Source organism: Lepidochelys olivacea (genome assembly GCF_965140295.1).
Source record: "Lepidochelys olivacea isolate rLepOli2 genome assembly, chromosome: 23".
In the NCBI taxonomy this organism is placed as follows: Eukaryota; Metazoa; Chordata; order Testudines; family Cheloniidae; genus Lepidochelys; species Lepidochelys olivacea.
Window position 1 is genome coordinate 11,781,025 of NC_140433.1, and position 19,843 is coordinate 11,800,867.

General features: G+C 64.3%; 2 protein-coding genes and 1 pseudogene across 3 annotated transcripts in view; 1 reads left to right on the forward strand and 2 right to left on the reverse strand.

The window, feature by feature from the left end:
• Positions 1-19,843, forward strand: part of LOC311511978 (leukocyte immunoglobulin-like receptor subfamily A member 2) — an 873,498-nt pseudogene that overhangs the window by 508,883 nt on the left and 344,772 nt on the right. The gene's annotated exons all lie outside the window — the stretch shown is intronic.
• DBP (D-box binding PAR bZIP transcription factor) lies at positions 150-12,889 on the reverse strand. Its single transcript, XM_084612187.1, has 4 exons — positions 10,154-12,889; positions 5,669-5,998; positions 3,228-3,448; positions 150-2,670 (listed from the first exon to the last, which is right to left on the reverse strand). The coding sequence occupies exons 1-4, from the start codon at positions 10,314-10,316 to the stop codon at positions 2,455-2,457; spliced, it is 930 nt and encodes a 309-aa protein (XP_084468313.1). The 5' UTR covers positions 10,317-12,889; the 3' UTR covers positions 150-2,454.
• Positions 13,033-18,876, reverse strand: LOC311511517 (sulfotransferase 2B1-like). Its single transcript, XM_084612188.1, has 7 exons — positions 18,623-18,876; positions 17,676-17,832; positions 16,462-16,670; positions 16,157-16,283; positions 15,797-15,891; positions 14,931-15,111; positions 13,033-14,823 (listed from the first exon to the last, which is right to left on the reverse strand). Exons 2-7 carry the CDS (start codon positions 17,818-17,820, stop codon positions 14,708-14,710), a joined length of 873 nt encoding a protein of 290 aa, XP_084468314.1. The 5' UTR covers positions 17,821-17,832; positions 18,623-18,876; the 3' UTR covers positions 13,033-14,707.

Consider the following 19,843-nt stretch of genomic DNA (forward strand, 5'->3'; position numbering starts at 1 on the left):
ACGAGGCAGGGGTGGGGCGTTAAACCCAGGGGCTGACCCTCCTCCAACATAGCCCTGCATCATACACCCTCCCCCCACAGAGCAGGGGGCAGCCCCCGCAGGGGTGCACCCTCCCACCCCCTATTCAAAGAACACTCCCACCCCCAAGCTCTCTGTTCATCGCTTTCTCGGCTCTTTTATTACCCTGGTACAATCGGCACCAGCTGGCGGCCGTGGCCGGCTGCCCTTCTGCGTTCCTCCTTGAGCATTCGGCAAGGGAAAAAATAAACCATCCAGAACCTCCCCCCAACCAGGCATTGAAACGGAGCCCTGCATCTCAGACCCCCCCTTATATATTTTTTTTCTTTCTGTATGAAATAAGTTTCCTTCCCCTCCATAAAAATATAAAACAGTGTCGCGCGCCGGCCTGGGATCGCTGCGGCCGGCCAACTGCCCCCCCACGCAGATCCCGTGCTGCTCTGGAATAGTTCTTCTCCCCCCAGAAAAGTTCTCTCTTCTGCTGAGCTGCAGTAGCTGTGTCTGTCTGTCTGTCTCCCCCCCCGGAAAAATAGATTCACATGCCGCTTTGGAAGTGCCGCCTCTGGCTGGCCGTCTAGCCCTGCTCCGAAAGCGGAGCTCTCCCATGGGCGGCGCTGGCTGGGCCGGGTGGCGGTCTTCTCCCCCAAATGGCCTAGCGGCCGGGGGGGCTCTGTCACGCTGCCTCGCCCGCTCCCCGAGAAAAGCAGCCCGCGGGCGAGGATCTGGCGTGCCGGTAAACGCCCAGGGTCCGTGGGGCAGCGCCTGGGGCCCCGGCTTCATAAAAACACCCGGAAAGACAGAAACCCCCTGGAAAATGCTAGCCGGCGACAGGGAGCGGAAGGGGCTGGGGTAGAGGCCGGGCGGGAGCCACAAGGCGCAGGGCCCAGACAGGCCGGCCGCACTTAACAAAATATAGAGCGAATCGTTAGAATAATAATAATAACAGTTAAGAAGAACTCTCCCCCCCCCCCACCCTGCCCTGAGCCCCTGTGCAAACCCGTGGAGTGTTCGAGGGGGGACGCGCCGCATGTCCCCCCTGCCAGCAACACCGGTGCCTCAAAAGTGCTCAGAGTGCAAAGGGTTAAAGGATCAGGGCTGGGAGCCAGGACTCCTGGGTTCCATCCCTGGCTCTGGGCAGGGGGTGGGGTTTGGTGGTTAGCTCAGGAGCCAGGGCTCCTGGGTTCGATCGGGTTCGATCCCCAGGATCGGCGGGGGGTGGACCTCTGGTACTTGGAACAGTGGAGAGCTGGGAGTCAGGACTCCTGGGTTCTATCCCTGCCCTGAGAGGTCAGAGGTTCCCCCCTGCACCTCCACCACTTAACCCCACTCCCCTCCTACAGTTGGGGAGAGAACCCAGGAGTCCTGGGATTCCAACCCCCCAGCGAAGTTACTGGCCTTGCTTGCTCTGAAATCTGACGGCTGAGAAGCAGTTTGAAGCAAGAAGGGAGAGCGGGGGTGTGGGGCACTAGGGTGAAGGACCCCCAGGCCCCAGAGGACTGTCCCAGCCCCAGCCCACCCCCCTACTCAGTCCCTGGCTGTGACTGATAGAAGCCACAGGTTCCTATTACTACTCGCCGCCACTAGGTGGCGCACACGAGCTGGCAAAGTAACAGCCCTTGGTCTCTTTTCCAGCCCCGGGGGTAAAGAGTTGGGAGTCAGGACTCCTCAGTACTACCCTCAGCTCTGGGAGGCCAGAGCCCCCTCCTCTAACCACTGGCCCCCGCTCCCCTCCCAGAGTGGGGGATAGAACCCAGGAGTCCTGGCTGCCAACCCCCCGACTCTAACCCACTAGACCCCACTCCCCTCCCAGAGCGGGGGATAGAACCCAGGAGTCCTGGCTGCCAACCCCCCGACTCTAACCCACTAGACCCCACTCCCCTCCCAGAGTGGGGGATAGAACCCAGGAGTCCTGGCTGCCAGCCCCCCGACTCTAACCCACTAGACCCCACTCCCCTCCCAGAGTGGGGGATAGAACCCAGGAGTCCTGGCTCCCAGCCCCCCTCATCAGATAACCCTGCCACCCACTGGCTCTGTGCCTCCCACCCACCTCTTCCATTCAGTGGGGCGGGGCGCGTGTGTGCGCATGGCCGCCCAAACCCCTGCTTCATCCTGCTGCAGGGCTGGGGGGGGGGCACATCACCAGTTCAGACCCCCCCCCGACTCCAGCCCGCTCCCCGGGAAAGAGTCAGCCGGGCTCCCCACTTCCGCCCGGGAACGGGGAGCGGGGTCCGGGTCCGAGCCAATGTCTCTCCTTGCTCCTGGTCCTGGACAGTCACCTCCACCCGCGGGAGCTGGCTGGAGCCCACACGCCCCCACGCAGGGAGAGCCCAGGAGCGGGGGAAGGGGGAAAGAGGGCGCCCCCTTGCTGCGGGGAAGCAGCCCCCCCCACCGTCCGCGGGGGGGCCGGGGCGTGTGGCGGAGCAGGCGGCCGGCGTCCTACAAGGTGCCGTGCTGAGACTCGTACTTGGTGAGGATGGTGCGGTAGCGGGAGAGCTCCTGGCGGATGCTGGCCACCTCCTGCCGCAGGACGGCGTTCTCCTTCTCCAGGAAGGCGGCCCGCACCGTGATCTGGTTCTCCTTGAGGCGCCGGGCGTCCCGCGAGCGCTTGGCCGCCTCATTGTTCTTGTAGCGCCGGTTCCAGTACTTCTCATCCTGCGGGGCGGGGGGGGGCCGTGGGGCAGAGGGAGAGAAAACGAACGAGAAAGAGACTTGAGAACAGCCGGCGCCCCCTAGAGGAGACAGGCCCCGTGTCCCATTCCCTGCCCCCCTGAGCCAGCCAGTCCCTGCCCTGGGGGCAGATGAGAGCCGGCGCCCCCTAGAGGGGACAGGCCCCGTGTCCCATTCCCTGCCCCCCTGAGCCAGCCAGTCCCTGCCCTGCAACCAGATAGGAGCCGGCGCCCCCTAGAGGAGACAGGCCCCGTGTCCCATTCCCTGCCCCCCTGAGCCAGCCAGTCCCTGCCCTGGGGGCAGATGGGAGCCAGCGCCCCCTAGAGGAGACAGGCCCCATGTCCCATTCCCTGCCCCCCTGAGCCAGCCAATCCCTGCCCTGGGGGCAGATGGGAGCCAGCGCCCCCTAGAGGAGAAAGGCCCCGTGTCCCATTCCCTGCCCCCCGAGCCAGCCAGACCCCACCCTGGGGGCAGATGAGAGCCGGCGCCCCCTAGAGGGGACAGGCCCCCTGCCCCACGACCCCCCCAGAGCTGGGACTCACCTTTTGCTCGTCTGGCACTTGGATTTTCCGCGCCTTTTTCATGATTGGCTGCGGTTTGAGCTCCTCATCTGAGAACCGGTGCTTCCGGGGGTCGAAGGTCTCATGCCCCGGGACGCTGGATAGTGCCAGATCCGCGGGGTCAGGATCAAAGTTCATCAGCACCTCCACTGCCTCGGGGTCCACCGGGCTGGGCGTGTGCCGGGAGGCGGGGGTCACCGGGCCTGGGGACGGGATGGGACGGGGCCGGACAGGAAAAGGTCAGAGCAAGGGGCATTCCCACGTCGCACCATCAGATGGCAGCACCAAGCTATCCAGCTGTCCCCCCTGCCTAGCCCCCCTCAGCACAGCACCACCCCGGTGTAAGGGGCCCAGCACTGACAGCCAGGGGAGAGCGCCCCCTGCTGAGCCCCCCCCAGCAGCTGGCATTTCCTAGGCGGGTGCCTCATGCAAGCCCTGACCTGCTGTGACCCTGCTTAGCAGGAGCTCTGCAGGGATCAGGCGTGGGGCAGCTGTGAGGGCACCCTCACCCTTCGGGGAGCTCTGGTGCCAGGAGGGGATTAGAGGCGGGTTTACAGCCAGCAGGACCTTGCTGCTCGCGGGGATCAGCCAGGTACTGGGCAGCCTGGCTGGGAGAGATCCCAGCACCGCCCGGGACCCATAAACACCTGCCAGGGCGGTTCCCCTGGGAGGAAACTGCCACCCGCACGGTGCGGGGAAGGGACTTGGACAAAGTCACAGAACAGGAAATAGAACCCAGGAGTCCTGGCTCCCAGACCCGTCCCTGTATCTGTGTGTGCTTGTGTGTGGGGGGAGGGGGCTGGTATTCCTTTCCAAATGGGGGGGGGGAGGGTGTTTGTGCACAGCAGGTGTAGGGTGCATACGGGGTGGGGGCTGCAGGCAGGGTGCAGGCTGGGAAGCGGGGGAAGGAAAGCAGGCAGGAGGCAGGGTGCCAGGTGGGGGGGGGGCAGGGAGATGCAGGGAGTGGGTGCAGGACAGGGTGTGGGGGCCAGGGATGAAGGTGGGAGCAGGGGGCAGAGAGGCGGTTGCTGGGCAGAGGGTGGGGACTCTGGGCAGGGGAGCACAGAGCACGGGGTCACAGTGGTTTGGAGGGCAGAGGGACTGGGGCAGGAAGCATGTGGCAGGGGAATTGCGGGGCTGGGGGGGACAGGGAGCAAGGGGGGCGGGGTTGCAGGACCAGGGAGGGGTCCTGAAGTGAGCAAGGAGGGTTGCACGGCAAGAGGTTGGAGGTGGGGCGGTGCAAGGTCGGGGGGGCAGGGCTCGGGGGCAGGAGTGCAGGGCGGGGGGGAGCAGGTTGCAGCGTGGGCAGGGGGGAGGTTGCAGGGCCAGAGCAGCAGGGAGTGAGTGGGGGGGAGGAGAAGGGGATTGCAGGTGGGGGCAGGGAGCGAGTGGGGGCGTTGCAAGACTGGGGTGGTTGCAGAGCGGGGGGGGGGCGCCGCGCGGGGGGAGGAAATTGCAGGGCCGGGGGGAGCAGGGAGCGAGCGCCGGGAGGAGGCTGGAGGGAGGGGGAAGCAGGGAGAGAGGGGGGCGGCAGGTTGCAAGGCTGCGGGAGGGGAAGCTTGCAGGGCAGGGAGCGAGCAGGGCGGGGGGACGTTGCAGGCAAGGGGGGAGGGGGGGCAGGCCGGGGCGCCGCGGGGCGCCGCGCGGGGGGGGGGTTGCAGGTCGGGGGGGGCACGGGGGCGGGCAAGGTTGCAGGCCCGGCGAGGGGGGGCGCAGGGCGCCGCGCGGGGGAATCCCGTGTCTAATCCGCGGTCTCGTGTCCCCGCACGAACCCCCCCGCCCCGCGTCACGTTCCGCAGCCTCCGCCCCCGCGTGTGAGGGGCCGGGCGGGCGCACGTGGGCCGGAGTGTGAAGGGGGGGCGAGAGGGGGGATCCAGCTGGGGGGGCCCAGAGGAGAACACGGCGGGGTGGGAAGGGCCGGCGACATCCAGAGTCCAAGGGGGGGGGGGTAACCCCGTGGTGGCGGGATTCCCCGTTATGGGGGGGGGTTGGGGGATAACTCAGTGGGGGGGGGATTCCCCGTTATGGGGGGGGGTTGGGGGATAACTCAGTGGTGGGGGGATAACTCAGTGGTGGGGGGATTCCCCGTTATGGGTAGGGGGGCTGGGGATTCCCTGGTATGGGAGCGTCCCTGGGAGCAATTCCCTGGCATGGGGCCATGTGCAGGCTCCCTGGGAGGCTTGTGGGGCTGTAAGTGGGGCAGGCCCAGGGGTCTGCCCCCTCCACGTGTCAGAGACAGAGAGGCCGTGACTCAGCAGAGACCCCACGCCCAGACACAGCCCCCCTAAGCTGCTGGGCCCCCTAGCTCCCCTGGGCACTGCCCCCCGCAGCTCCACCTCCCTGCTGCCCCCCCCCGTGCTCCCTTCCACCCTCCCAGCACTGCTCCCTACTAGTGCCCCCTGGCCCCACTGCCCCCCGGCTACCTGCAGGGGCACAGCACTGGTCCCCGTCGCTGCTGCCCGGGCACTCGGCGGGCGAGGAGCAGGCAGAGGAGGTGCAGGAGGCCGGGCGGCTGAGGTCGACGGCGATGCCCCTGGAGGGCGAGCTGGTGGCCTGGCTGGCCGGGGAGAAGGGCGGCTGGGCCGGGCTGGGGGGGAGCCCGTTCTCCAGCAGGAACTCGTCCAGGTCCACGTACTCGATCTCGCTGTAGGGCAGGGTGCGCTCCCACAGCAGGGAGCCCAGGTAGGCACACTGTCCCGCCCGTGCGCCCCCCAGCTCTTCCTCCATCTTCCGCTCCTTCTCCTTGGCCAGGCCTGGAGGGGGAGAGAGGGGGGTCAGGACGCCTGGGTTCCATCCCTGGCTCTGGTTGAGGAGTGGGGGTGAGTGGTTAGAGCTTGGGGCGGGGGGGATCCAGGACTCCTGGATTCTCTCCCTGGCTCTGAGAGGGGAGTGGGGTCTACTGGTTAGAGCTAGGGGGTGGGGTGAAGGGGGGCTGGAAGTGTGCCCCTGCTGGCAGAGATGAGTCCTGCACTTTGTGTGTCTGCCGAAGGCCCTGCTGTGAGAGTCCACAGGGTGTTCAAATCCGTGTGAGTGTGGGAGCTGCGGGATTTCGCGGACGCGTTCCCAAGCGACCGAGTCTCGGCTCCCAGTGGCAGCCGGCCTGTGCTCACGTGGGGCGCTGGAAGTGCAATCCTGCACAGCTCGCTGGCTGCACGCACGGGGGAGAGCACAAGCAGGCGCACGTGTGGGGGGTGGGCTGGGGGTGTGAGCGGCAGGCACGGTGCGGCACCACACCCAGGAATGCGGGAGCAAGCGGCCGGGCATGGGGAGGATGCCCTAGCGAGCGCGGGGGAGCGCCAGGGATCGGAGTCCGCGAGTGCGGGCCTGTCGTTGTGCCCACATGAGTGAGTGTGTGCACACGGGGGTGGGGGTGCGTGCCCCAGGAAGTGCCCAAGTGCGTGGATCTGCGAGCACAAATGGGGGCAGGGGGCACGAGTCCCCAGCTGGGCGCGTTCGCCAGAGACCCAGGAGGAGAAACTGACTGGAGCCCAGCAGGGCCCTCCGCCCTGAGCATGGCAGAGCCCCCCAGAGCACCGAGACCCTGTGGGCGGGGGGTGTATTGAACTCAAGGAGCGAGATATCATGGTGAAGAGAGAGAAAGCCGAGTGAGACTGAGATAGGCAGAGTGGGGATGTGGGGACAGATGGGTGGGGTGGATGGACAGTCAGGGCCTGCACGGCGCCAGCCAGACACTGCCCTGTCCCCAGGCCCCAGCTGCTCCCCAGCCTCAGCCGCAGCCGGGCTGGCTCCCTGCACGTGCCGCCCGCCCGCTCCCTGCACACGTGAGGCCTGGCTCACCTCGGGCGACCCCGGCTCGGCTCACTGCAGCGTGCGCAGCTCAGGCTCTCCCCCCGCCCCCCTGTGTGTGGCCCAGCGGCTGCGGGTTCCAGCCTGGTGGGGGGAGCGGCCTGGCCCCCAGGGGAGGAGAGCCCCTTCTTCTCCTGCCTCCCACACGCAGCACTGTTGCACCAGAGCCTCAAAGTCACCCAGGGAGAGCACCTAGGAGTCCTGGCTCCTCGCCCCCCTGGCTCTAACCACTAGACCCCACTCCCCTCCCAGAGCCAGGGAGAGAACCCTGGAGTCCTGGTTTCTCATGGTCAGCTGACTGCATCACAAGTCCTCCTGTGATCCCCGACTCCCCTGTCCCCCCAAAACACCTTGGGTTCAGTGTGTCTGGCTTTAGCCTCTGGCTTCAAAAGCAACCTCCGCCCCCCCAACGCCTGGTGTCAAGGCGGGAAGGGATCAGGGAGCAAAGCATTCTGGGATGCCCCAAGAAGAGTGGGGAGCATTGCAAAGGATTCTGGGATGCCCCAAGGAGACTGAGGAATGGCGCAAAGCGTTCTGGGAAGAAACGAGCGGGGAATGGAGCAAAGGCTGCTGGGACGCCCTGTGAAGACAGCGCTGACAAGCGGCTATGGGCCGGGTGGGCACCCCACATCTCCCAGCCCCGTCCAGCCTCGACTCCAGGCTGCCCCTCCCCCTGCCTGCCGGCTGGCACGGGGCTGGAGCAGGCGGGATGCCCGGGCAACACCCCATTCCTGGGGCCTGACTCCCCGGCCCATGTGTGGAGGAAGCCAGGTGACAGCCCCGGGTCACGCCCTGCGCTGAGTTTCTCCCATGCCCAGCGGGGCAGCGCCCCGAGAGCAGGGCTGAGTCACTGCCCAAGGGGCCCCCTCCCCTGGCACATATGGGAGGAGGGGCTGCTCATCCCTGGGGGGGGGTGCTTCCCCCGCACAAGCCTGCTAGTGCCCCTCAATCACGTCCCCACTCCTGCAGGTGCCCCTCACTCCCGACCCGCAGCCCCTGCTAGCCCAGCCCTGGGCTCCCCCCCCAGCTCTGCCAATGCCCCTCACTCCTGACCTGGAGCAACTTGGGGCCTTCTTCAGGGAGTATGTGCCAGGGAGGCTGAGTTCGGGATGGAATGGGAGGGGGCTACCCTGTGGCTAGCGAGATCCTTGTCAGAGCTTCCCCACCGGGGGGTGCTGCGGCTTGACCCCGGAGGCCACATCCTGGCCTGATGTGGGACTCGCCCATCTGTCAAAGCCGAACCCACCCCCTGCCCTGGGTCCACATGGGCGCAGGCGCTTGGCAGCTTTTTACCAACATTTCCTTAGGCAAAAAATAAAAAAAATAAAAAACATCCCTCAGTGCACGTTTCTCTGCCTCCTGTCACATCCCGTGTCCCGGCTGTGTGCTGGCTGTGGGGATTTAGAGCTCTCTGTGTGTGTGTGTGTCACGCAATTAGACAGTGAACCTGCACAGACCCTGCCCCCCAGACCTTCCCCAGCGCCTCGGGACTTTTCTGAACTTCCCAGTGGGAGCAGATGGGGCCGGTGGAAAACCAGGGCCATTCCTGCAAACACACAAACACATATATACAGGAGGACGCACACACATGCTCTGCCTCGGTCCGGGCCTGTCACAAACACACAGATACACACACACACTCGGGTTCTGTCCGTCTGTCTCTCTCTCTCACAAAACCACACCAGTACACACACACTCTGCCTCTATCAGTCTGTCTCTCTCTCTCTCTCACACACACACACACACACTCTGCTTGTCTTACAACCACACATTAATACACACACACACGGCTTCTGTCTGTCCATCTTTTTCACACAGAAAAACACACACAAATACACACTAATACACAGACACTGCCTCTGTCTGTCCTTCTCTCTCACACAAATACGTATGCTCTCTGTCTGTCACAAACACACATTAATAAACACACACACTTGCTCCACTTCTGTCTGTCTGTCTTGTACACAAAACCACACAAATACACACACACTCTGCCTCTGTCTCTCTCCCACTCACAAGTCAGTGCTCCTGGTGGCCCAGGAGTCCATGCCTGGGCCCAGCTGCAGCCAGGGCTGCTGCCCAGCGGGGTCCCCATGGCCAGGCCGGCCCAGAGGAATTTGGGGTCTGGGCACCTCGTGTTCACTGGGACCCCTCCCATTTCACTGCATTTACACAGACCTTTGGGGGCCCCCTGAGCTTGGGTCCCGGTACAATTCCTCACACTTTTCCCTCCCTCTCGGCTGCCCCTTTCCAGCCCAGAGTGCAAATCCTGCCCCAGATGACAGCCAGCTGGGGGAGAGAGTGGGCACCACTGGACAGACAAATAAGGGCTGAAAGCAGCCAAAGGATGTGCTAGGCGGGCTGCTGAGGGGCACCAAGGGCCCTTTCCGGGGTGTATTTCCATATCAATATGACCGTGCTGGGCAGTTTGCCGACAGGGAGGGCAGGATGGATGGGAAGGCAGTATGGAGAGAGACTACCAAGATTAGATAGGGGGGCTAGGGGAAGCGATGGATGGCGCGGTTCATGGTTGGAGAGATGACAAGGTTTGCATGGGGATGGATGGATGGGGGATTCCTATGGGGATGGACAGATGGATGGACAAACGGCTAGATGGATGGGTCGATGGTGGGGTTCCTATGAGAATGATGGATGGATGACAATTGAATGGATGGATAGGGGGTTCCTATGGAGATGGACAGATGGATGGACAAACGGGTGGATGGATGGATGGATGGATGGGGGGTTCCTATGGGGATAGATGGGTGGCTGGCTGGGTGGCTGGTAGGGTTCCTATGGGGAGGGATGGATGGATGGACGGATGGATGGATGGGTTCCTATGGGGATCGATGGATGGATGGATTGTAGGGTTCCTATGGGGATGGACAGATGGATGAATGGATGGCAGTGTTCCTATGGGGATGGATGGATGGATGAATGGACAGCTGGATGGATGGTGGGGTTCCTATGGGGAAGGGGGGACAGACAGATGGCGGGGTGCACATAGGGCTGGCTGGCTGGCCGGTGGCGTAGGGATGGCGATCACCAGCCTGACGGACCCGCGCAGGACCGGACAGATGCACGGCCGCCAGGGCACTTACAGGTGGTCAGGTCCTTGGGCCTGCGCTCCGGGCTCTTGATGGGCCCCTGCAGGAGGCTCTTCAGGCTGACCATGCCGGCCCCGGGCACCCCCAGCGGTGGGGAGGAGAGCAAAGGGTTTGGCAGCCGCTCCGTGGCGCCCAGCTGGGCCGCTGGCCTGGCCATGGCCCGTCAGGGATCCCCGCTGTGCCCACAGGAGCTGGGGATCCCAAGGGCGAGGAGAGCTTCCCGGCTGATCCCTCGCAGCTGAAAGGATCTGGTCTGGCAACACGCTCCAGCAGATCCCTGCTGTGGAGACCCTGAGAAAAAAAATCCCAGCTCCCCAAAACAGCCGGCTCCCCCCTTAGCCGGGCAGCTCCCCGGCACCCACTTCTCTGCCGCAGCAAAAAAACTTCTCACGCCTGCCAGTGTCACAGTGGCCCGGAGGGCGGGGGGTCCGCAGGGCAGGAGCCAGAGATTCCTTCCTCCCCCCAGCACCCCGGCCTCTCCTGTTGGGGGCACCCCCAAGGTTTTGGGGTGCAGCGTTGCTGGGAAGTTTGGCCCCCCCGATCCCAGCTCAGCGGCCCCCCGATCTCCGCCAGCGCCTCGCAGCTGTCGGTGGCTGCTGGGTGGTTTTTTTTTTAATCTCTTTTTTTGCCCGACTCCCTGCTTTGGGAAAACGGGGCGGGGCTTGAAGTAGTGGGCGGGGCCTGAACCCGAGCTGCCTCCGGCCGAGCCAATCGGCGGGCTGGGAATGTTTGCCAAGGCCCAGACTCGTGCGCCCGGCCCGGTCATGTGTCCGGGCCATGGGGGGGGGAGGCGATGGGCGGGGGGAGGGGAGCACTGACCTAGATTTGGCCAATAGGAAGCCGGAGGGTGGGAGGAGCCTGACCCACTTTTAGCCAATCGGGGAGGCGGCAGGGGGAGAGGCCTGGGGGGCTGGCAGCACATGGGGCGGCACGTGTCGGCGGGGGGGGAAGACAGAGCGGGTCGGCTGAGTTCTTAAAGGCACCGCGCCGGGGTGGGGGGAAGCAGAGCCCTGACCCCCCTGGGGGGGTACTAGAGTGTGTGGGGCAGGACCCTCCACCTGGCCACGGGGCACTCGCTATCACCTCACTGCTCCGTCAGGGCCCGCTGCTGATCCCAGAAGTCCCGGCTCCCCTCCGAGAGCCGGGGAGAGAACCCAGGAGTCCTGACTCCCAGCCCCACCCCCACCACTGGAGCCCCCTTCCCCTCCGCGGCCGGATTTCCCTCAGAGCGGGGCGCAGCGCCCCCCGGGGCTTTGGCCCTGCGCGACCGCACAGAGAGGGATGCAGGTTTTTGCAGCTGTTGCTCTGCCCCCCCCCCGGATTATTTACCCAGCTGCCTCTGGGGTGGGGCGCGGGACTGGGTATACGGGGACCCCTCGCCCTGCTCTGGGATGCGACCCCTTTGGGGTGGGGAAGGGGGCTGGGGGTGTGGGGACCCCTCACCCAGGACGGAGACCGACTCAGGGTTTTTGATCCTCTCTGTGGCTCTGTTCTGAGCAGGGGCTCCAGGGTTCTCATTCCAGCAGCCCCCCCAGGGATTTCCCACCTCTGCTGGGGCTATTTACAAATGAGGGGGCTGGGTACTTGTTTGTGGGAGCCCAGATCCTGGATTGGGGTAGGGCTGCTGTCACCCCAAGCCCCCCCCCCACTACATCCACAGCACAGGGCACCCTGTAACGGCATGAACTGGCCTCTGGGTACAGTTTAGGGGTTCCCAGCATCCTCCCCATTTACAGATCTTGGGGTAGAGGCCCTGTGTCTAATCCCCAAATGAAATTTGGGGTCCCATCCTTTGGTCTGGGACCAACTAAGGGGGCTCCCTCTTCCAGGAGGTAGGGGAGGATTTGGGACGTGCGGAGCAGACAGCTAAGGGGTCCCCCAAATCCATCTAGATGGAATTCTTGGGGTATGGATCTCTCTCCCCAATCTTGGGGTGCAGCAATCTGGAGAGAGGGGCTGTCTGTGCAGGGCTGCAGGAATCTTGGGGTACAGCCCCTCAGAGGAGAGATTGAGGGGGCCTGCAGGGCATACCCCAAACTATCTCCACTCCCACCCCAAGTGATCCATCCATGGGAAATGTGGAATGCTGCAACTTTCTTGTGAAGAGGGATTCCCCTGAATGAGGGGGGAATGCCCCCAGCCCCGGCCCCCCATGGGTGGGGGTCCTGGAGCTTGGTCCGTGGGGAGGCTGGAGCTGTGGGCCTGCTGACTGGTGTCCGGGGGGCCCTAGGTGCCAGCCACTGTAAGAGAAGGAGGAAAATGAGGGGGAGGGTTATGAAAAGACCCTCCCCCAATGCAACAGAACCCTCTTGGGCTGCTCCCTGCCGGAGACGGAGGGGAGTTGGTGCTGGGATTCAGACACTGGACACATTTGGGGACCCCCCACCCTCCAGCCAGGACTCCTGGGTTCTTTCTTGACTCTGGCAGGGGAGTGGGGTCTAGTGATGGGGGGCACTGGGAGCCAGGACTCCTGGGTTCTCTCCAGGCTCTGGGAGGGGGAATGGGCCCTGGGCCGGTGGCTCTGGGTGCTAACTCACCCAGAAGAGAGGACAGCTGGGGTCCGGCCCAGCCACGTGCGGACGCCCTAGACAAGATGCCTGAGAGAAAGGCTTTGCATGGGGGACCCATTGGGGCAAAGTGAATTAACAAAATGCCTCTGTGCAACCAGAGAGAAAAGGGGGGGAACCATGTGGGGGGGGTGGTGGTGTGGGCCCCAAGTTGGGGTCTCTTATGGAGAAAACACCCTGCCAGCGTAAGCCTCTCGTGAGAAGTGGATCCTGGCTTTCCCATGGGACAAACGATGGATGGGTGGACCAGCGGGGGAGAAAGTACCAGGAAAGGAAATTGGGAATAAATTCAGGCTCTAGACTGTGTTTATGACTCTAACCAGTTTATTAACTGGTAATTACTACAGGTTCCTGACTGGTTATTAACTGGTAATAACTATGGGTTCTAGCCAGTTTAACTAGGAATAAGCGCGGACCCTACCCCATGGTTGATATTCTTCTTGTATGTGTTTCCAAGCCTTAAACTTGCTCCTGTTTGACTCTAGGTTTTGCTGCAGACATGACCCCGGGCCGGGTGCTTAGCAGAGGGCTGGACTGAGGGGACAGCGGTTAAGGGGGGCGGAGGGGCTCCCACGGAGACAGCCGATCTGAGCGCAAAGCGGGTCCCCAGCAGTTGAGGGGCTGGGCACAGTCAGGCTGGAGGGGGTGGTGCCCCAGGGACAGAGCAGACCTCGGGGCAGTTGCAGGGCGGGTAACTATCTCGGTAGATTTAGCCTGAAATTAGCTCTGCCCCAAGGACCCGCTCCAGGACCCTAAGGGCCAGCATAGGCAAACTCCAATGCCCCAGGCTGGGACAGGCTGGTGGGGCCCAGAGTGGGGCGCTCGCATAGCCACCAGCCAGAAGGTTTGGCCGTTTCCCCCGGTGAGGACAGACAAGGTGGCCTGGTGCTGCTGATTCACCCTGAACCCCCGGAGAACCATGAAAGGGTCACAGTGGGGTATCGGGGTAGATGGGCTGTGGGGGCTGAGCTGGGGGACAGGGAGGGGGTGGGATACTGGGGTAGATGGGCCCCGGGGGCTGATCCGGGAGGCAGGCAGGAAGGGACGGGATGCCGGGATAGATGGGCCCCGGGGCCTGTTCTGGGGGGAGGGCAGGAGGTGGGATACCGGGGTAGATGGGCCTGGGTGGCTGATCCGCAGGGTAGGCAGGAGGTGGGATACTGGGTAAATGGGCCCTGGGGACTGATCCAGGGGCAGGGATGGGGGAAGGGGACTCCAGGCTGCAGCCCCTGCCAGAGATGGAAGGACGTTGGGTTAGTCACCCCAAGCCCCAGCTAACCCCCCCAACCCCTTACAGCGCTGGGAGGGGGAGGGCTGTGGGCAGGTGCTGGGGGCTCAGGCAGTTCGGGAGGGGGGCAGGGCTCTGATCCCAGATGGGGGAGGCAGGAATCGGGGGGAGGGGGCTGAGTGGGATGCTCTGTGGGTACTTGGGGGGGTGCCATGGGGCTGGGGGAGGGGAGCTGCTGGCAAGTCCTGGCACAAACCCTCTGTATGGGGCACAGTACCCACAAGGGGCCTCAGAGGCAGCCCCCCCCCCCCACACACACACTCCAGTCCCCTAAGCAGGACTCAGTATCAGAGAACGCTTGTCCCGCCCCCTCCATTTCTGGAGCCGCTTCTCCCCCTGGTGGCCGGTTCCCTGCACGGTGGCCGCACCCTCTGGTGCTGGGGTTGTTTGTTAGTGACACGCCATGGCTCTGCAGGCCATATGGGGTTAATCCAGGGGAGGGGGGTTCAGCCCCGTCCCACAAAGAGGGAAACTGAGGCACAGACGCTGATAAGCCCAAATGGCTGTAGAGTGACAGAGGCCAGGAACAGAATCCAGGACTCCTGGGTTCTATCCCTGGCTCTGGGAGAGGGGATGGGGTCCAGTGGTTAGAGCAGGGTGGGGGTGGGAGGTGCACTCTTCAAGTGCCCACACACACGGATCTAGGGGTCCCTACAGACTGTAGCTGTCTGGAGGAGGGGGGGCGGTGACCCCTCAAGCCTCGTCCCATGGGAATTGGATGCCCACGTCCTGCATTTGCTCCTGGTAGAGCCGGTCAAATGCCTGGCTCTGCGCCACCGTGAAATGCCCCTTCCAGTCGCCCGGGACCCCTGTGGGAAGCAGAGAATGGAGGGGTTCAGGGAGTCTTCCCCAAGGGCCCCTGCTGGGAGAGGCCAGGCCGGGGTAGCTGGGAGCCCCCGCCCAGCCCCTCGCCCACCTTTCCTCAGGAAGGGGCTGATCTGTTGGTCCATGATGTTCTCCGGCACCAGGCTGTAGTTACACATCCTGTTCTGCTTCATGGCCTGGAAGGAGGCGTTCTCCACCACCCCGTCCAGCGCCCGCGCCTCCAGCGGCTTGCCCAGGAACTGGCAGATCCGCTCCACGCTGCCCCGCAGGTCCTGTCACAGGGCGGGACACTGGGGTGGATGGGCCCGGGGGGCTGATCTGGGGGCAGGGAGGGGGCAGGACACTGGGGTAGATGGGCCTGGGGGGCCGATCTGGGGGCAGGGAGGGGGCAGGACACTGGGGTAGATGGGCCCGGGGGGCTGATCTGGGGGCAGGGAGGGGGTGGGATACCAGGGTGGATGGGCCCGGGGGCCTGATCTGGGGGCAGGGAGGGGGTGGGATACCAGGGTGGATGGGCCCAGGGGGCTGATCTGGGGGCAGGGAGGGGGTGGGATACCAGGGTGGATGGGCCCAGGGGGCTGATCTGGGGGCAGGGAGGGGGCAGGACACTGGGGTGGATGGGCCCGGGGGGCTGATCTGGGGGCAGGGAGGGGGCAGGACACTGGGGTAGATGGGCCCGGGGGGCTGATCTGGGGGCAGGGAGGGGTGGGATACCAGGGTGGATGGGCTGGGGGGCTGATCTGGGGGCAGGGAGGGGGCAGGACACTGGGGTGGATGGGCCCGGGGGGCTGATCTGGGGGCAGGGAGGGGGTGGGATACCGGGGTAGACGGGCCCAGCTGGGCTCTGACTCAGGGAGCAGGGAGGGGGCAGGATACTGGGGTAGATGGGCCCAGGGGTGTGACCCAGGATGTGGGGTCGGGGTCTTTCCCTTTCTCTGTCTGGTGCTAGTCTCTCACCTGATGCATTTCCTCATAGGTCAGGAGGAGGAAGTTGAGCCGGTCCCTAAGGCCCAGCCAGCCCTTGACGTGCTGGAACCAGGAGCCAAACAGCACTGGAAGCAAGGCGGGATTAGGGAGGGAGGTAAAATGCCAACTCATGCATCAAACGAACAGAGGGACCCAGAGGCTGGGCTTGAAGATCCTTTTGGTATAAAAGCTGGGCCACACGCAGCTCCCCAGCCCGAAGTCCTGGCTCCCACCCCCTCTGCCCCCCCTGCTCTAACCACTAGCCCCCACTCCTCTCCCGGAGCCAGGGAGAGAACCCAGGAGTCTTGGCTCTCAGCCCCCCCCCAACCATTGCACCGCGCTGCCTGGTACCTTTGCCTGCGCTGAAGAGCTCCACAAATTCCCCAAAATCTTCCGGGAACTCCAGGAACGAGGCCATTTTAGAGTAATAATAGAGAGACACACAGACGTCCTTGGGGTTCCTCACAGTATAGATCACCTGGGACAGGGACAGGGACTGAGGCGGTGCCCCTCACTCCCGACCCGCAGCCCCCTGCTAGCCCCAGGCTCCCCACAGCCCTGCCGGTGTCCCTCACTCCCGACCCTCAGCCCCCTGCTAGCCCCAGGCTCCCCCCAGCCCTGCCAGTGCCCCACACTCCCGACCCGCAGCCCCTCACCTTGGCGTTGGAGCCGTGGAGGGAGGTCGGAAAGAGGCCGCAGGGCAGGTGGGATGAGATGAGCCACGGACAGGGCCGGTTCTCCAGGAACCCAGCTGCCGTGGTCTGCTCAACCCAGGGCACCCGCTCCCAGGAGGGCACCGACTGTGCCAGCTGGGGGTCTCCGTCGCTGTGGATGAGGGTCAGCAGCTCTTGCATCCAGGTGGTGCCTGGTTGTGGGGGGAGAATGATGGAGCTGGGGGGCTGGGTAGATATCGGGGGAGCGGGCCCCAGGGGGTGGTTAGAGCCAGGTGTGGGGGAGAAGCATGGGGGGGAATGTGGGGAGAAGATGGGGCTGCGGGAGGGAGGTGGAGGAGAGTTCACAGGGGTCAGGGGGATGTCAGGGTGTAGGGGGATCCTGGAGTTCAGGGTGGCTTCCGGAGTGTCAGAGGAATGGGGTATGAAGGAGGGACACCCTGGGGGATAGGGTAGGAAGCTAGGATCCTGGGGGTCAGAGGGGGGGAGGGGAAAAGGAGGGGGAGTTAGGGTGTGGAGGAGGTGGGGAGACCCAGGGGCTATGGGGAATGGCCGGGCGCTCAAAGGCTGTCCCAGGGTTCAGAGGAGGCAAGTGGAGTTTAGGGAGATGCAGATGTTGGGGTTCAGGGGGTGCAGTGGGGATCCTGGGGGAGGCTATGGGGGATCCCAGGGGCTGGGGGTGGAGGGGGCGGTCCTGCAGACTCAGGAGGGGGGTTAGTAGCCTGAGCTAGGGATGGGACGGCAGTACATGGAGGCATGTGGGGGGAAAGATGGGGGGAAAATGTGGGGGGGGCACCAGGGGATGGGGAGGAATAGGAGGATCCCAGGAATTGGGGGGGGTCTCATCTGCTTTGGGTTAGGTGTGAGGGTGCAGTGGGGGGTGAGGGTATTCAGGGGGTCTAGGGGGATCTAACATAATTTTGTGGGTAGGTGTGGGGGTGCAGGGGAGGTATGGCAGGCAGAGGGGGGCTCTGGGGGCCTCTCCTGTGATTTAGGGTAGGGGCGCACTGGGGTGGGGCTCAGGGACTGTCAGGGGCTATAAAGGGGTACAGGGGAGGTATGGCAGGCAGAGGGGGACTCTGGGGGTGCAGGGCAGGTAAGGAGGATATGGGGTGGAGAGGGGCATGAGGGGTCTCTCACCTGGTGTGGGGGAAGTGTAGGGGCGGGGGTACAGAGGTAGGTACTGGGGAGTCTCTCACCTGATTTGGGGTATGTGACACTGAAGATGTCTCTGTCTCGCACCTGGAAGCCGAGCTGAGCGTATCTCAGGCTCTCGGTGCTGTGCACCAGGGCCGGGAGCATCAGCCCCTTGTACAGCACCGAGTGCGGGCCGGGGGCGGCCATGGAGCTGGGGGGCTGCGGGGACACGGGGGGACCTTCAGCAATGGGCAGCACCAGCCCTGTGTTATTGGGTCCCCCCCTCCCCATTAATCCCCCTGCTGTGTCGCCATCCCCACCTCTGAGCCCCTCCCCCTCCAGCCCCCCAATTCCCAACCGCCACCCCGGGCAGGGATCGCCCTCTAGGGACCCACTGGGGCAGTGCAGGAGGGGGGAGGGGCTGGACAGTCTGGAGTTGTAGAGTTGAAGTTAGGGAGAAGAGAGGGGCATCGGCAGGGCTGGGCTAGCAGGGGGCTGCGGGTCGGGCGTGAGGGGCGCTGGGGGGGGCTGGCAGGGGGCTGCGGGTCGGGAGTGAGGGGCACCGGCAGGGCTGGAGGTGGGGGGCTGGGCTGGCGGGGGTCTGAGGGTCGGGAGTGAGGGGCGCTGGCGGGGGGCTGCGGGTCGGGAGTGAGGGGCGCTGGGGGGGCTGCGGGTCGGAGTGAGGGGCGCTGGGGGGGAGCTGGCGGGGGGCTGCGGGTCGGAGTGAGGGGCGCTGGGGGGGAGCTGGCGGGGGGCTGCGGGTCGGAGTGAGGGGCGCTGGGGGGGAGCTGGCGGGGGGCTGCGGGTCGGAGTGAGGGGCGCTGGGGGGGAGCTGGCGGGGGGCTGCGGGTCGGAGTGAGGGGGGCTGGGGGGGGCTGCGGGTCGGGAGTGAGGGGCGCTGGGGGGGCTGGCGGGGGGCTGCGGGTCGGGAGTGAGGGGGGCTGGGGGGGACTGCGGGTCGGAGTGAGGGGCACCGGCAGGGCTGGAGGGCTGCACCCCACCCCCTTACCCTGCGGCCGGGGTCTCTCCAGGGCTCTGTCTGTGTCCCGGGTTCCCACGGCCCCGCCCCATCTGCCAGCCCCGCACAATGGTGCTGTGTGTGAATCCGGGTCACTGCTGGGGGGATCACCCTCCCCCAGGGCAGCCCCAGCCGGAGCCGGAGCCGGAGCCGGGCCCCGCGCTGCGCAGTGACGTGGCGGGGGGGTCCCGCGGGGGGGCTGCCCCACTCGGGGGTCCGGTGGGAACAGCTGGTGCCTCCCGCGGGAGCCCGCCCAGTGGCCAGCCGGGCCTTTCCAGGCCCCTGGGCGCCGGCAGCGCCTGGCTTCCTGGCCCAGACCCCCCCAGGGCGCAGCTGGGTTGATTTGGGGCCTGTCCCCGGCCCCCTCTGGAGAGGGGCCAGCTCGGGGGCTCCAGGCCCGGGAAGAGAGGTGTGTTGAGGGAAAGGGCCAGAAGGGCACAACATAACCCGGGTTCAGCATTTTTCTCTATTTTTATCCACTGAAATATTGAGAGATGCCCAGAATGGGGGGGGGGGGGTCAGATGATAATTATGAGAGGACAGCAGATGGGGAGATGCAGGAGGTTAAGAACATAAGAACGGCCAGACTGGGTCGGACCAAATGTCCATCTCGCCCAGCGTCCTGTCTGCGACAGTGGCCAGTGCCAGGTGCCCCAGCGGGAATGGACAGACCAGGGAATCAGCGAGTGACCCATCCCCTGTCGTCCTCCCAGCAAACAGAGGCTCGGGACACCATCCCTGCCCGTCCTGGCTAACAGCCATTGATGGACCTATCCCCCATGGATTTATCAAGTTCTTTTTTTAACCCTGTTATAGTCTTAGCCTTCACAACATCCTCTGGCAAGGAGTTCCCCAGGTTGACTGTGCGTTGGGTGAAGAAATACTTCCTTTTGTTTGGTTTAAACCTGCTGCCTATTCATTTCATTGGGTGACCCCTAGTTCTTGTATTATGAAAAGGAGTAAACAACACTTCCCGATTTACTTTCTCCGCACCAGTCATGGTTTTATATCAATGGAAATAATTTTCCCTGTGTCCGTGTGAAATTGACGTTTATTGACATTGACCCATAAAAACTCAAACCTTCCAAGCCTGCATAGGAGTATGGGAAGTTCTTTTAAATATCCATCTATCCATCCCCAGATATTCTATCTATCTATCTATTTTCTCCACATCAGTCATGATTTTATAGCCATCTATTGTATCCCACCGTA

Excerpts from the sequence above, each read along its gene's own strand:
- DBP (XM_084612187.1), bottom strand. The coding sequence starts at position 10,316 with ATGGCCAGGCCAGCGGCCCAGCTGGGCGCCACGGAGCGGCTGCCAAAC. Across the intron at positions 3,449-5,668 it reads CCAGTGCTGTGCCCCTGCAG|GCCCGGTGACCCCCGCCTCC; the intron begins GTAGCCGGGGGG and ends TCCCGTCCCCAG. Across the intron at positions 2,671-3,227 it reads AAGTGCCAGACGAGCAAAAG|GATGAGAAGTACTGGAACCG; the intron begins GTGAGTCCCAGC and ends CCCGCCCCGCAG.
- LOC311511517 (XM_084612188.1), bottom strand. The coding sequence starts at position 17,820 with ATGGCCGCCCCCGGCCCGCACTCGGTGCTGTACAAGGGGCTGATGCTC. Across the intron at positions 16,671-17,675 it reads TGTCACATACCCCAAATCAG|GCACCACCTGGATGCAAGAG; the intron begins GTGAGAGACTCC and ends CCCCACAACCAG. Across the intron at positions 14,824-14,930 it reads CAGCCCCTTCCTGAGGAAAG|GGGTCCCGGGCGACTGGAAG; the intron begins GTGGGCGAGGGG and ends TGCTTCCCACAG.